Source organism: Erythrolamprus reginae, chromosome 1 (genome assembly GCF_031021105.1).
Source record: "Erythrolamprus reginae isolate rEryReg1 chromosome 1, rEryReg1.hap1, whole genome shotgun sequence".
In the NCBI taxonomy this organism is placed as follows: domain Eukaryota; kingdom Metazoa; phylum Chordata; class Lepidosauria; order Squamata; family Dipsadidae; genus Erythrolamprus; species Erythrolamprus reginae.
The window spans coordinates 401857708-401875302 of NC_091950.1; the positions used below are offsets into that span (position 1 = coordinate 401857708).

The 17595-nt window shown below is 37.4% G+C and overlaps 1 protein-coding gene across 1 annotated transcript in view; it reads left to right on the top strand.

Annotated features, from left to right (window-relative positions):
- The window catches only part of SRRM3 (serine/arginine repetitive matrix 3), an 86624-nt gene that overhangs the window by 54929 nt on the left and 14100 nt on the right, over positions 1 to 17595 (top strand). The window contains exons 8-10 of the mRNA XM_070742349.1: positions 535 to 585; positions 5578 to 5682; positions 6766 to 6943. Coding sequence (XP_070598450.1) covers positions 535 to 585; positions 5578 to 5682; positions 6766 to 6943 — 334 coding nt within the window. The remainder of the gene's footprint in view (positions 1 to 534; positions 586 to 5577; positions 5683 to 6765; positions 6944 to 17595) is intronic.

The following is a 17595-nucleotide window of genomic DNA, read 5'->3' on the forward strand; positions in this document are numbered from 1 at the left end:
CAGTTTACAAAATTCTCCAAAATTTGATAATTGGCTAGCACACCACTGGCTGTAGGTCATCTACCATCTTGAGTGAAAGATTCAAAATTCAAAAGCTTGGTAGCAGTGAGAAAATTGCTTCACTTGGCAGAAAGGCATCTTCAGGTGATGCGATAGCAACTCATCAAGAAACCTGACCTTGATATCCCAATAAAAATACAGAGTTTCCATTGCATGTTACGTATTGTGGCCACATACAGCCTTCCCTAACACTTCCTGCATCCCTATTCATTTTAGCAACATAAAAGGTCTGCATATGCAGAGCAATGAGAAGTGAGGTTTCACAAGGGTTGGGGTTAGGATAAAAATAATGTGTGGGAAGGGAAGCGGAGGTTGATAAATGAAGAAAAAGGAGTTGTCAGGGGATGAGACTATCTGCAAGTTACTCAATAGGCCCAGCCAAGTGGCTGTTCCTTCTGTTTGCTTTACCCCACCCATGCTCTCTCTTCTTTCTTCCTCCTTCTCATGAATATTTTGTTTTCTACTCTTTTGTAGATCCAGAAGTCCCAAGAGCAAAAGGAAAGAAAAAACTAAAGACAGAAAAAGGTGAGTTTTCAATTGTCAATCTGCAATGCTTATGCATTTCTGGAGTTAGAGAGAAGATGTTGGAGTCTATAAAATGCATCTGGGTGGTAAGTGGTGTTTTTCCCCATTTATTAAAAACATTCCTTCTTGTGGAAAGAAAAAGGAGGTGGAAATGCTTAAGAAGAGGCATTGTCTTTGATGCAAGGAAAGTGTTTCATCCAAGAAGAGGCACTCTTTCCTATTTGTCAGAAAGGAGGAAAATGCTTCTTTTAAGGCAGCCTTTAAAATCATGCAACTTTAATGTTTTTTTTAATAAACCTCTGATTTAAATACTTTTAATTCATCAATAATTTCTTTTTCTTTCTGTTAGCTAGCTGCTTGTATTTGCTCCAAGAACATAGCATTAGAAGATGTAGCAAGGCTAATATTGATACTGGAATAGAGCTTAATGGAAGTTGCCAGATCACAAAAGGCAGTGAGATCAACCACATGTAACAGGGCAAGAAAATGCTGAAAAGTCTCTTCCTAAGCATTTCAGACTCTGCTTCAAACTATTGCTTTAGAAAGCATATTTCTAAAGTTGGCAGAGTATCTACTTATGATATGTGTTACATCCCATTGGCAGTGATCTATGAAGTACTGTGGAATCGCTGGTCATGATCATAATTTGTTCCATAACTTTGGTCCCAATCTGATTAGGATGTCACCTGAACCTAATTTTGGAAATTTGGCACTTACAAAAAAAATGGTGCAGAAGGGGAATCAGCTGCCGGGGAAAATTATGAATTTTTTGATCGGAATCCAATATGATCATGGTCAGAAGCATTCATGACCATAGGTTCTACTGTAAATATAAGTTGGAGGAATTCATCAGAAGGTGGATTATATCACTTGATTTTACGTGGGGGGAGTGGGAAGGTGATTAGTCTGAGGCACTTGCTTTGTTGGCCAGGCCTGAATTCATCATAGTTTGGCCACAAGGGAATTCCTGTGGATTGTTTACATTACTTAAAGGAGAGCCAGATGGGGGCTAGTGGCTATGACATCAGACTAAAAACTGGGAAACTGTGAGTTTTAGTTCTGCCTTAGGCATGAAGCCAGATGGGTGACCTTGGACCAGTCACTCTCAACCCTAAGAAGAAGAAAGCAAGGGAAAAACCTACCAAGAAAACTGCTGGCATTTGCCCAGGCAGTTGCCAAGTTGCTTACAGAATCATCTTCATATATCATATCTCATCTGTCATCAGACGTTGGCGATCATGTTGGCGATTCTATTTTTATCAATAGCCACACAAAAAAGTGTTGCTGAGTTTTGTCCAAACCAGTCCCTTAGATTTTGAAGCCATGATGTTCTTCTTCTACCTGGACCTCGTTTGCCTTCAATCCTCCTTGGAGGATTAAGTGAATTATGCCATATATTCCCAGGTGTCGCATCACATGTCCAAAATATACTAACTTTTGCTTTTTTATGGTTTTGATGATTTTCCTTAGTGGCTTATCATCGGATTTCCTAATTCAGTATGCTTCAGAATTCATTTGCTAGCATGAGATTATTAATTTATTAAATGTACAAGGCTGCCTGTGTTCACTGAAACTCTGGAAAATGAAAACAATGTTAAACAATTTAAATGTATGAATAGAAGCACAAGCTTCCACAAAAATAGGGAAATACAGTTCTAATATATTTGGAACGAGCAAATTGGGGAAAGCTGGATTATCTGCAACCATAATTCTCCCATTTCTCTTTTAAAAGATCAAATAGAGCAGGAGTCCTGAAAAGCACCAACATGAACTCCAGGTTGCCTTATCCCTGATTAAAGTAATAACTTCTGAATAACTGAGATAAAGAATGTTGATATTTGTGTGAGGTTGAAAGAAATTAAAATTGAATTGGGGATTGAGAGATCATTTTGAACATTTTGCTTTTTCTTCCAGAGATCTGAATCTGATATACCCTCCCTCCCCTAACACCTCTAAGGGAAAGTTTTTAATTCAGAATAGCAATGCATGATTTCTTGGGCATTGGCATTGCTTTTTAATCCTGTGTCTACCAAATGCTTGTCTTTTCTCCCTGTATTTAAAGTAGAAACCTTTAAATATCAGAAATAATTTCAGTTTTACAACCTGGGAAGCATGTAGAAAGTTTAGAACTAAGACGCCTTAAACAAGATCTAAGTATTGCCCACAAGATCATATGCTGCAACGTCCTGCCTGTCGGTGATTACTTCAGCTTCAACCACAACAACACAAGAGCACACAACAGATTTAAACTTAATATTAACCGCTCCAAACTTGACAGTAAAAAATATGACTTCAGTAACCGAGTTGTCGAAGCGTGGAACTCATTACCGGACTCCATAGTGTCATCCCCAAACCCCCAACACTTTACCCTTAGATTATCTACGGTTGACCTATCCAGATTCCTAAGAGGTCAGTAAGGGGCGAGTACAAGTGCACTAGAGTGCCTTCCGTCCCCTGTCCTATTGCTCTCCTATATCTCCTATATACCTTTCCTCTATTCCTATATCTCTTCTTCTATTCTTTCATTGATATATTCTATTCCTATATCTTCTTTTCTATTATTTCTTAGATATATTTTACTATGAGTATCTCCTCTATAACCTTCATCATGTATTTTACTATGTGTATATTGATATATACCCACTAAAACCCTCATTGTGTATTGGACTTTTATATCCTTTCTTTATATATAATAACTCATGTCTATCCTCTTCAATATGTATTGTGCATTGGACAAAATAAATAAATAAAATAAATAAATAAAATAAATAAATAAATAAATAAAATAGATTTGTATGCTTGCCCATGTTAAACAAGTCCAGGTGGCTCACAACAGCAGTAAAACCCAATATCTAAACAAACAAAATAAAACTCTGGTGCTATAATCATCCCTTTGGGAAGTTGCACAGCCAGCTCCAACATTTCATTCTATGTATTCTATTCTATCCCAGTGCCTGGGTAAACAGTCAGGTCTGGGTAAAACACCAAAGGCTAAAAGGGTGGAGGCCTGCGGAATTGCCAAGGAGAAGATATTTTCTAAGGTAACGGCAATAACTTACAAAAACCTTGTTTAGAATATAATGGGCTGTATCAAGACAATCATTTTTTTTCAAAATAGATTCAGTCTGGGTTCTTGAAATATTCTTAATCAGGTCAGTTGCACATTTTGGTTGGATTCCTTTTACATTACTTAGCTTACTGTGTGAATCCAGCAAGTTTGGTTAATTTATGGTTCACTGGATTCTGCAAATACATGGAATGGTTTAATTTGGTAACTGGCACCCATCTCTCATTGGTTCTACAGGTACTTGTCATCTAATGACTGTGTTGTTTTAACAACTGTTCAGTTATTATGGTGATGAAAAAATAGCTTTACGGCCAGTCTCTGCATTTATGCTGCATTTGCACACTGGTGTACTGAGATTCTTCTTGAATGATAATTTTGCTGGGTGTGGATGAGGAAACACATGCAGTGCAAGAAAAAAAAATACTCATAGCTATCTCAAATTATTTTTCCTAACTGAGTTTCCTTCATTACTAATAAGGGGGAAAGATGCAAATGTTCCAGGAGGAACTCTGGAATCTGCAGGAAAATGAACATCTTCAAACATTCTACTCTGAGAACACTGTACTCAGTGGAGCTTGAAGAAACAGGGTTTTAAAGCAAAATCTTAAAATTGCTCAGATTGAAGAAGAAATTGGCTTTAGAGAATATCCAACACATTCTTGTAGGATGAGATGCTATTTGCTGCCAGCCCCATAAGCAGAAAATGCCATGAGTGTCTAAATGGTGCAGAAGGCTTATAAATGTAAATTAATTATACAATTAAGACATTTCCTCTGAAATGCTATTCAGGGGCAGGCGTGTCTCTCTCTCTCTCTCTGTGTGTGTGTGTGTGTGCATGTGTGTGTGTGTGTGTGTACATAGCTTCTAAGGGTGACAAGAAGCATCCGTGATAGTGCAGCAAAGTCTCCAGAAGAAGCAAGGGCAAAAATTGGTTTTTTAAAAGAAATAGTTATAAAAAATGAATTTTCAAATCCAGGTTTGGGACACTGTCATAAGGAGACTCAGCCTGTTGTCCCTCCTGCTTTCTAGAAGCTGAAGACCTTGAAAAGCATCTGACTCTGAATTTTTTTCCCTCTCTTCTTGTTCAGAAGTATTTGAAAAGTCCAATCCCTTTGAAGGTTTTTCTCTTGCATATTCTGTTTTCTTTGTACCTCCTTTTCTGTTCCAGTATTTAAAGATCCATATTTAAAGTTCCAGTATTTAAAGATCCATATTTTCATAAGAGTTTCATTACAAGCATTTAAATATTTTCCATTAAAATGTCTGTGAAAAAGGTTGACAAGAATTGGCATTGGAGCACCCCACTTAATATTCAGAGAATCCCCAGATTGAAATGAGTAAAGACAAAAAAGAAAGAAAGAAAGAAAAACAATTTGAATCTTGCACACCTGCCAAATCTCCCAATATTTCAGGACATTCCTATAAGATCATATGTAATTTTAGGGTGAGAGTGGTAAGAACTCTTGCAATATTTTAACCATAAAATGAGATTGCCCAGTGCCATCCAATTTTAAATAGCTTGCCTAGAACAATAAGATCAACAGCAACATTTGACAGGGCAGGTTTGATTGATTGATTGATCGATCCTTTGATTTGTTGGATATACAATCCAAGCTGTTTATGACTCCTAGCACAGCATAACTGGATTTTATCAATGACAATCTATCCTTAATCTGGTCCTGGTCATTCGAATCTTTGCACCCAACAGCATTGTAACCAAGGACTTGCTGCTGGTCATCATCTTCTTTTCTTCCCTTCCTCCTTTCCCACCACTGCAGTGAAAACCAGAGAGTTAGCCAGCAGCACTTGAGGGGCAGAACAATCCATAATTTCGAGTGCAACCATGCTAATCCCATGAGAGAGTATCTGATCACTGTTTTCTGCTTAGCTACCTTATGCTCCAGCTTCTCACTGCCTTCTTACAGATCTCACAGTGAACTGTCTCCTCGTCGCTCCCACAGACATAGCAGCTGTAGTTCTCGGAGCCTTTCCCTTTCCTCGGAATACAGTGACTGCAAATCCACAGACAGGTAAGATGTGGTTGAGTCTGATCTGGCACATTTTTAGTGGAGATGCAATATTATTTATGATTTCATTTAGTCAGTTTCTAAAGCTGCCTGATCCTTAAGTAATTCAAAGTGGTGCACAATAAAAACTAAAAATGGTAGCAGGGAATACAAAATTTCAATATGCCAGTAGGTTCACAAATTGCTATGGTCCCAAGCAGTGAAGGGCTACCAAAAATTTTACTACCATACTGTGGGCGTGGCTTATGCAGGACGCCCTGCATTTTCTTTCAACATCTTTCAGTGCAAATTGGGTGCTCTGGAATGCAGCTCCATTTTCAATCCCCACTGCATCCCCCCCCCCCCCGTCCGGGCAGTAGCTCACCCCTGGTCCCAAGTCTGCCCCCAGTTTTCTTTTAAAGGGCAGGAGCATGAAAGAGGAATGCAACTAAATAGATTTCATTTTAATCAAGGCAACCTCTGAAAATTCTTCAAAACTTTAACTACGTCTGTATAAGAACACATATGTCTAAGTAACTTGAAATGGAATTTGACACAAATTGTTTTGCAACATTGAATTAAAACATGGCTGCTGTTCAGTGAGCATACTGAGCTGTGGTATTAACATTATTTGGTAAGAAATATGTCAGCAAATAGAGGATAGAGCACTGGATTCAAATGTTGTAAATGTGGCTGATTGAAGATAATACCTTATGCAATAATTCCCATGTAAGGAAGACATTAGACTGGGGAAACTGGCCTTAAATACCATAGTAAAGCCAACAATGTTCTATTTTCTGTACGGCTTTTTCACAAGTAGACTTCCTCTGATTTAGGGGTAGGCAATGGAAGACCCAGGCTGCATGCAGACTCCTCCAAATACTCCAAAATATGATTAATTCAGTGGATTTTTTTAAATCCCAAATTCTCAGACCTCTCCCCTCACACATATGTGTTCAGAGGGAAAAGGAAAATCACAGCCCAATCATAAATGCCACATTTGGCATCCTGACCTGTTGTGATAAATAGCAGCCTTCCCTTCTGTTATCTGCATTCAGTATGACTTACAAGGATAGACAGTTCCTCTGCCTTCCCTTTTGTCTACAGATTGAGCCCCAAATACCGAGAGGATGGTCAAAGGGCCAACAGCCACAGATCCAGCCACAGCCCATCCTCCTCTTGCACTGGCCACAGCCGAGCAGCCACGCCTCATCAAAATGGGCACAAGGGCAGTGCCCAGAATGGTCGCCATAGCCATGGTGCCGTGTCGGAGAAGAAACAGGAGGTATGGATGCTTCTGTTTTTACCATGATTTGAGCCTCACCTATTCCTCCTTTCCAAAACAGCCTTGCCCCTACTTTCACTCCTCCCTTGCTCTCTTTTGGACACTTTGCTCAGGATATGATGGATGGCAAAGGCTCCCTTGATTCAGAGTGAAAATTCCCATTACCATGATTCTGCTATGACAATTACAATCCAGCAATCTACATCCAAACAACTTCATATACCTGTGCAATATGAAGAGACAAAAAAATATGAATCCGTGGGGGGAAATTAGCTGTTTCTCAGATTTTTACTTAAGATTAGGAATGAGGGGAAAAGTTTGCTGGCAAATCTTTTCAGTTCAAAAATCTGGGGTGTAGTAAGTGCAAAATATTCTAAATCCCAGTTTTCTTTCTCTCTCTCTCTCTTTCTCTCTCTTGTGCACACAAATACACACACAAAATGCACACACACCTTTAACACCCTCTTTCATGGCCTGTTCATGATTTCTGCCAATTGTAGAGATTGTTAACTATTATCCACAAGCCCTTTCGCAGATAGGAGCATTCCATAAATCAGTTGGACAGAGCATATTCTTTGTTTACGGAAGATTCCCAGGGGCAATCTGTAACTGTGTGAACCCCTCAAAAGCCACTAAATATAGATCAATGTTTCTCAAACTTGGCCACTTGAAGATATGTGGATTTCAATTCCTAGAAATCCTCAGGAACCACAGATCATCCTTCTGTAACCTCTAAATGTAATGAATTACAACTCATAAAATTCCATTGCTAAGTGACCAAAAACAGGTGGTTGTCATTCATCATCTTTGAATGGTGGCAGGATGAGAAAAAAAGTCCATTTAGGACAGATAATGCTGAATTCAATGATGTATAAGGCACCTTCCTATTTTGAAGGTATTGTTCACATTGGCTTGTTTTTTTGATGTCAAATGAAGCTGGGTAGTAATCAAAATATCTAGTGACAGGGCAATGGTTCCTGTCACTATTGTGGCATTTTAATAGTAATAATAATAATAATAAATTAAAAACTAAAGAATTGTCACTGGGAAACATAAGGAGCATGATCATCTGTACTGTGAATAGAAGATGATTCATTCTTGATCATATACCTTTCTTTCTAAAAAAATCAATGAAAAGAAGAATTCTTCATGACACTTTCACCCACAGCTTCCTGGAACAGTTGATTGTTTGTTGGTGGACCTTTCTGAAGGAACAAGAGTGGCAGAATCTGGGGGTGGAATAAAAAGGATACGCCTAGAATCCCTATATAGCCAAAAGTGAACTAACCCCAATTTCCCTTAAATTCTATTGACTTTTATCTAAACCCAAGCAGGTGTGAACCATTAATTGAAAAGATTCTTCTGCAATAGTGTGATTAGCAATAAATCAGTTTAATTGGATCTTCATATGTGGACCTAATCTCAAATTCAAATAACTTCATTTCAGTCATTAACTAGCAGAAGTGGATCTAATCTTTCAATGGAATTCAAAAGAGGTTGGACTTAGCTCACTTATGGTTATGTAATTCCCCCCTCAGATCCTGCTATTTCTTCTCCTACACTGTCATAAGAATATCATCCAAACCAGAGGTGGGTTCCTGCCAGTTTGGACAGGTTTTATAGAACCAGTAGCAGGAATTTCCCCCGCTTGCCGAACTGGCAGTGAGGGCTTGCTGGACATGCCCCTGTACCAGCTCTGTCAGCAGCACCGTAGGTGCCACCATGTTGTTTTTCACTTCTGTGCATGTGCAGAAGCTTGGTTTTTAGCACTGCGCATGCACACGTGCCCATGTGGCACATGACGAAGTGAAGGGGCAGCGAGGTAAGTCAGAATTTATCCCTGATCCAAATCCAACCCAAACATAGTTGGAAACTATTAATAAATTTGCTCCTGACCCATATCAAAAAATTCAAAGGAACATTAGAGAATAATTGATAGTCAAATAATATCCACTTTTTTTCCATCTTCATGGTTGCCTCTGGTCCAAATATTTCATAAATGCTCTGAAAACTTTAAAAACTAATTTTGCAAAAAAAAAAAAAATAGTTACAGGAAATTAGATGTTTTTAGTTATGCTTTTTAAAAAAAATTATTCAACAATTGGAAATATGTAATGGAAAGAGAATATATAAGTCATTTAAAATAATATGAATAAATATAAAAATCCCATTTGGCAGACTACCTTTTGCCTCTATTAGTAGCATTGCTGATTATTCATTCCTTATATTGTAACATATCTGTCATTCTGGGGGGAAAGAAAATAATCTGCCACAGGAATAGGAAATCTGCAGCCTTTCAACTATTGTTGAATTCCAATCCCACCAGACCTATCCAATATGACCAGGGGTAAGGATTCTCAACAGATTCCCAGCTATTTGCTTCCTGCCAAGAATCTTATGACAGAAGACAGAGTTTGCATACATGCTAACATATTATATTTTCAGCAAGCCTTTGATATAAATTAGAATGGGAGGCAATAACAGGCCCAGAGTCACCAATGAGTTTCATGGCAGAACTCAATGAGTTAAGTGAAGTGATCCAGTGTTGAAGTGATCTGGCAGTAAAATTTCAGGCATCATAGAGATGGAAGGAAAGGCCATCACATTTTCAAAATGTCAGAAAGCACTTGGAAGAAGTCTTAGCTCAGTTGACCTCAGATGTTTTACAAATGAAGGCTAAAATATGTGTTCCCTCAGATGTCTTAGCTCAAATGATTTCAGATGAAAAGCTCTTTATTCACTGTCAATCTCTTACTTGCAACTTGTTTTGACCCAACTCTGGCTAAGAGATTGTTGCATTGGATGGCACTACTGCTCTATTTGAAGAAGCAGAGACTCTGACGTTAGGGACAGAGTCAAGCATTACATGATTTACTATTGCCTGTCTTTCAAGAGGCATTTAATTGTGTTGAGCCATATGTACTGAGACCTCCGTTCTGGCTGAGGGATGTTCAGGCTTTGGGCTGATCACAACCACTGGTGCATCATGCTCCAGTATGGAATCCATTACCTAAAAACATAGCTCCTGATCTTCCCAATTGTTAATGATTTATTAAAGCAAGCTCCTGCAAGTCATCTTCACAGATAATTCAATAGGACTCTCTATTTCTGCTCAGCTTACCTATTCTTTTTTCTTGGTCATAAGCCTTACCCCCATTTTGTGTCCTAAAACAACATTTGCTTGTTGTTATTCTTATCATTTTTATTTTTCTTCTTCCATGTACAAAACATACGTGCATGTACACATAAATACACAGTACTGTATTTATTCCATTACACATTTCAATTTTATGCTCTGCTTTTAAAACAATGCTTTAAAGCAGTGATGGCGAACCTTTTTTTCCTCGGGTGCCGAAAGAGCGTGGGTGCGTGCTATTGCCATAATTAAATGCCTGAAGAGGACAAAAACAGCTTCTCCCGCCCTTCAGATGCCCTCTGGAGGTCAGAAAGATCCTGTTTCCCAACTTCTGGTCGGTCCAGTAGGCTCATGTTTCACCCACCCCAGGCTCCAAAGGCTTCCCTGGAGCCAAGGGAGGGTAAAAATGCCATCTTCCATCCCCCTTAGGTTCTCTGGAAGCCAAAAACGCCCTCCCAGAGCCTCTGTGCAAGCCAAAAATCAGCTGGTTGGCACACACATTTATGCTGGAGCTAAGCTAGGGCAACGGCTTGTGTGCCAGCAGATATGGCTCCGTGTGCCACCTGTGGCACCTGTGCCATAGAATCACCATCACTGCTTTAAAGCATAATGTGACTTGTATCCCCTGAGATGTGGATCAATTAGAGAACAAAACTGGCTTTGGAAACCTCAGTAGAGGCCACCTGATTTTACTATCTGCCTGAATCCCTATTCCAGCATCAGTTTCATTGGACCAGATAATTTTTTTCTCCAATATCAGCTGTGATTGGGCAATCTTCACTATTAATGCAGAGATCCAAAGTAATGGCTTAATTTCAGAAGAAATAATCAATAGTTGGATGAATCCAAGTTAGTGAAACTGGCCTAAATCCTAATAGGTAATCTATTAATATCCTTTACATCTCTGAAATTTGGGAAATATTTATTTAAAAGTGATTTTAAAAATAACTAGTTTTAAAGATTCCAAAATAAAGCCTTTTTGTCCTGTTTTGCATTACTTTGTAATGTACAGAATTGCAAACCATTCACACACACACACACACATACACACACACGAATGAGAATCAAGGGAAGATGTATGTGTGTGTGCGTGTGTGTGTGTATACACATATGTGTGTTACTGTAGGATCCATCAGACAATTAAGAAATGCATAGATGTATTTCTGTACTTGTTTATGTCTCTTAAACATTTTGGTCTCTTAGATTTCATGTTTAAAAGGGAAGACAATTATATATATACCGGTAGTTAAAAAATACGTTCAATTAAACTGTACTTAAATTTTAGCTTTTGCCAAATTGAAAGATCTGTTAAGCTGTTCCAGAGATTATTTTAAGATGAAAGGCAGATTTTTAAAAGTTGGAATAAAATCAAAAACTTTTGAATCCAAATATATTTCAATAAAATTATCAGGAAAATTCAGAATCTGAATTATCTTTTTTCACCTGGTCATTAGGCTAATTATAAGATTCCCTATCCTGATCTCTGGTTTTAGAGACACAGAAATTAGGAACTCTTTTGCCTCTAAACCAGAGAGGCATACATTGATGTTCGAAACAATCATATTAACAATGTTGAATTTAATTTTTATTTAGATAACATTAAGCAAAATCAAACTTAGTTTTTGTTCTACCCAGCCCTCTCTTTATCCTGGCTCCAACCCACCTTATAAAATGTAACCCACAACATACCATTAAAGATTGCAAGCTGCCTGTGCCCTGAATTACTACCTCCACATTAGTATGTCTCCAAACACCAGCTATTGGAGAATAGGAGTTTGGGGAGGACTGTAGCCCTAAGTAGAAAAGGTGGTGGGAGGTAGGTGATGAAAATCAGCATTATGACATAAATGCCACCCTTTATCCATCCTTGGTAGAACTTCTCTGAGCTGATGTTTTTGGCAGGTTTTCAAGTTATAAAATAAAATGAGCAATATTATTTATTTATTATTATTTATTTTTATTTATTTATTTTGTCCAATACATAATACACATTGAAGAGAAAGATATGTAATGATATAAGTAAATAAAAGAATAGAAGAAAAGATATAAAAGTATAGGTGAACATATTTGAAAGGAAGAAAAGACAAATGAGATATAGCTGCTCACCTATCCCAGAATCATCCAATTCGGTCTGGAACACCAATTAGAACATCTTGAGAGGTAGATACAGAACTAAAACTCTATTAAACTCCAAGAGATGTTGACTCCCCTTATAAACAAATCCTTTCAATGTTCATGCAAACTTTTTACACTAGTGGGCCTCCATTACACCTCTTTCTTTCGCTCCATTCACTGCCCTGCCCTTTCTCATTGCGCCTCCCCCACCCCCTTTATATCTTTCCCTCATGGTCACCATATATAATGCCTCCATCTTTTGAGGAAAATCACTTTTGGCCTATTCCTCATTACAAAGAGAGCCTTAAACCTTGATATTTTCTGCTTTCATCTGCTGCTTCTCTCGCATGCTATTGGGACTTTTTCTTTCCATTAAAATTTTTAAATGTTACATAGTAACTTTTTAAAATTTTATTTCCCAATGGCTGTGCTATTTAGACAATTGGTAAATACATACATAGCAAAAAATATGTTTACCTTGATGAATCAAAAAAAAAAAGCTGAGTCAAAAGAAAACTCATAGAAAAGCAAAGGGGTCTGAAGTGCATTACTAAAGAGTCATTGTCTTTTTCCCATTCTGCCCTCCAAATGTGGAGATTATTGTTTCTTTTTTTATTATTGCATTCCTGATCAAACAGAAGGTAGGTATTTTTCTCCCTCCGCACGTTCACTTCTACAGATCAGCCTGTTGAAAAGCACCGTAGTTTGATTAAATGTTATTTTTCTGTCTTTCTATTTCTTTCTCTCTCTGTATCTCTCTTTCATTCTTTCTCTCCTTCTTTCTCTATCCTTACGCTTGTCTCTTTTTGGTGGCTCTGTACAATTTTCATTGTATTTTTTTAAACAGCTACAAAATCATGCTTTTCTTTTTCCCCGTGTTTTTTCTTTCTTTCTTTTTTTAAAAAAATGTTATATTGTTAGAATGCATTTCTGTGTGTTTTCAGCTCTTCAATCTTGTGTTTGTTTTCATAAATGGTATAATTATGTCAGCTGATTTGATTTCCTCTGTGTGGTTTAAGTATGATTTTTAATATGGCTGATTAAACATAAGTCATTTAATGATCCCCATTAAAGAATCCTTAAATAGAGGGACTATCCATAGAATCCTCACCATTGTATTTATATACTGATTTAGTGGTTACTGACTTTTTTACAGACACTGTAAAAAAAGATAATTCCAAATATACAGTAGTAATCACAACTTTGTATACTGTACACAATTCAGAAACATAAAGGTTTCTATTTATACCAAAACCAAGGGAAGCAAGAATAATTTTAACAACCTTAATAATCTTAAGATATTGCCTAGACAGGATTTGATAATGAATTACAATACAGGTAGTCCTTGTTTGGGACCGCAATTGGCAACAATAGCTGAAGTAGTCACTAAATGAAATCTCGAGTATGTTACTTCTGCTTTCCTTTGTTCTACAGACTGGGAAGGTTGTAAATGTGAGGATTGGTCATAAAGTTACTCTTGTCGCCATCATAACTGCAGATGGTTGTTAAATAAGGTAGTTGCTAAATGAGGACTGACTGTATACATTTTTAGTTTGCCACAAACATTTATTTGTATTTAATGGTGGCTCCTGATCAGGTTCCAAGTTGGGCTAGATTTCATAGGATATCACTTCATGGAAAGTTAAAAGAAGTTATAAACTAGAAGAATAAGATAAATGTCAGCATATGACTAGAATAACACTATTTTGGAGTGACTCCATTGACTAGATGTGACTCTGATGCAACTTTCAGAAATGTTTACAACAAAATAAGCCTTTAGATTACTTTTTTCTTCTTGGGAAGTCATTGTCAAACAGTGTAGGAAAGCAACTTCTCTGGTGGTTTGCTCTCTCACTCATTCCTATATGGCCAGCCTAGGAAATCATCCCTCCTTCCCTCTAATTCCTCTCCATTTTGTCCCATATATTTTGAATTATCTTAAGAAAAGGGACATGACTAGCTCTAAAACATACAGAGTTTTAAAATAGCATTGAAAATAGTGGAAAGGATAGCCAGCTCTAAACGTCCTTGACCTAAATCAGGTGTTTTTCTCTGGACTTTAAACTCTTTTCATTCAGAAAAACAACACGTTATAAAGGTCCATAATCAATAAGGATTTTTTTTTGAGAGGGGGAGGCTTCTACATCCATTCCATAGCCAATTACCTCAAAAGGTACCTAAAATTATATCCATTTTTCTTCTCCTGTAAAGTTTACTTGGTCATCCTTTCATATACTCAGGTTTTTCTCCTCCTTAGCTTTGCTTAGGGATAAAGCAGCCTTCCCCAAACTAATGTCCTCTGGATTTAGCTTTGGTGGAAACCCAACGGATCTGGAGGGTACTGGATTGGGAAAGATTAAGGTAAGGCAACTAGTGGGATTGGCCCTCAATCTATCCCAAAGAATAATCCTCCATCCTCTTTGCTATACCTTTTTGTCCTGATATCCGAACAAGAATTCCTCAGTCCCTTATCCTCAGGTATATCAACAGTAACCCTATAGGGTTCTTGCCAAGTTTTTCTAGGCTGTCATGGTCCATATTTTGGGAAGCAGCAGCAGAAATTAAGCATTTGCTGCACAGTAAAGCAAATACCATTATCACCCAAATCTTAATCATAGAAAATCTTGAATGCCAGAAAGCTTGAGCTACGTGGTAGATTTCAAGATCTGTTTCTGATATTGACTTTCTGCAGTCAATTGACCTAATATGAAATACCTAAACATCTGAATTGGGTCAAAAATGCGCACACACACACTAATGGATTTTGAGTTTCATATTCCATAATGCTTCCAATTATTTTTCTGGGGATAAATTAATTTGCTCCATTTAGTGCATGCTTATAAGCCTCCTATTTTCCTGGTTCAAATCAGACCCCCCCCTCTTGCTTTTCCATCTTGTGCTGTTTATTGCAAGGGACATTTGTAATGAAGCAAGTCTGACTTGCATCAAGAAATGTCCAGAAAGCTAAGGATTATTGGAGGTTCCTGCAAAATAGGTCACTGACATGGGGACCATTTCTCAAATGATCCTACACACAAGCACAACCTTTTAATAAGCTCTTTTTATCAACTAAGCTTAAAGCATTTTGCAGTCTATCAAAACAGCACTTCAACTCAGGTTAAAAAGCACAGAAAGATTGGAACTGCTTGTGGTATTGGGATCCCCCATGCATGTCAGAGAAAATCCAGAAATGTCACAACTGAGCACAAAAACAATTTGAGGCCAAAGCCCTGCATAATGAAACAGGGCTTGGAAAGGATGGATATATTACCCCAATTGTCTAGTTAATTAACTCATATTAGAATAATTACATATAGAACAGAAAGAACAATCTGCTCACCACTTCTTGGTCGGTTTTTCCATCATGATCTAACAAATGTAATCCTTCTGGAGCAGAATACAAGACAAATCCATCATGGAAAAATAATATTTGATCCAATATTGGGACCAAATAGTCAAAGTGCATACTTTATAGGTACGTAGAAAACAACTATATCATCTCTGTGCCTCCTGCCCTTTCTGGCCTGAATCAGATGGTTTTCACAATCACCATCCCAATTCCAGTACGTACTTAACAATTTGAAAGAGTTAAAGACTGTTGCCTGAGCTCATGGTGGTGCTAGTTTGGTGGTGGAAATGCTAACTTTTCAGAATGACATATACTGATTTCCTTTTGTTTTCTTGTTCATGCTGAAGCCTCCATAGCGTGCCTCACTGGTAGGTATATACATTTTAGAAGGATTGCTAACTCTCTTGAGATTTAGTTGGGCATGCTCGGAAGAGGTAGATTGGCCACTAGCTGAGCCCAGGTCGAACCCTCAGCAGGATTGCCATTGACCAGCCCCCTGATGTTAACCAGTGGAGCTCCTTAGATCCAGCAACCCAAAAACAAAGGGCAATGTTTAGACATGTCCTTTTGCAGCCAAAGCCATTTTGACCTTTTTGATTTGACCTTAAAACATTCATATAGCTGCCCATCTTACAGCCAACTCTGCAACCGACTTTGGGACATGATATACATGTTTTTGCCAACTGAATATACAGTAATTCAAATGATTGAAATTTACAGAGCCCAAGAGAAAGAGATTCCTTTCATATCCTGACAAGCTTGCTAAAGGCTTTCCAATCCTTTCCCAATGTTCCAGTTTTCAAATCATTTTTCTTTTGGGATTAGTTAGAGGATATTTTTCCTCTTCATATATGCATGCAAACTGTATAACTATTTTTAAAGTTCCATTCCCTTTCCCCAGATTTTTACAAGTCAACTCTGAAAAAGTAGGGAAAAGTGTCTTCTATCTTCCTTTAATTTTCAACAAGCCCGACATGTCTATGACAGGACATTTTAGAAAATAGAAGCATTACTCCTGCTATTTAATGGAGCAGTTTTAGACCACCGAATATCATAAACAGGTTTCGTTTACAAGTTTATTTTTTTTTAAAAAAGGTGGAAGAGACCCTTCAAATATATCATTACCTACTCTGTTTCCCCACCCGCACACCCAAGGAAAGGACTAATGGAAATCCATCATAATTAGCAGCACTTGTACCATTAGAGATCAACTGGCAGTGAAATATTTTATTTTACTTCCAGCGAGATCCATGGTATATATATTTTATAATGCTTCAGAATTATTAAGATCCATTTGCTGCCCCAGTAATTATTATTTAATTCCTTTTTTTGGAGGATTTAAAGCAGATAGTTAAGTATATGGAAACAAGTAAATATTAAAGGGAGAAAAAACAGCAATTGTCTATATGTTAACTCTCTACTGCAGTATTTTCCAACCTTGACAATTTGAAGATGTGTGGACTTCAAGTCTCAGAATTCCCCAGCTGACATGGGCTAGCTGAGAAATTCTAGGAGTTGAAGTCCACACATTTTCAAGTTGCCAAGCTTGAGAAGTACTGCTAAGTAGATTTTTGAAGGACTATCACCAAAAAATAGAAACATGTTCCTTGAGGCAGATTTTAGGAGAGGGTTTAAGTTAGCGAAAGAAAATTTCAATTACAGTAAAAGGAAACTATTGAAGATAAAATCATTGAAAATGGAACCAATTATTCAGAGGATGTGGACTCTCCCTTGCTGAAGATCTTTAAGGACATTTTTAGCAATCATCAGTTAAAGATATACTATGAGTTAAATATAAATGTTACACTTGAAAGTTAAACAAGAATAAAAGAAAGAGAGAAAGAAAAAATGGATAATATTGGTATATCAAGAATAATGCAGTAATGCTTTATGAGTATGGATGTTCTTTGTGAAAGAATTTCAAATACATGAATGTGGTTCCTTATTTCTATCAGTGAAATGTTGAAGGACTACACAAATAATCTTTTGGCTTAAAAATTTCCAACCTGGCATTTTCTAAAAATGTTGTACTACATCCTGTATCAAATGGAG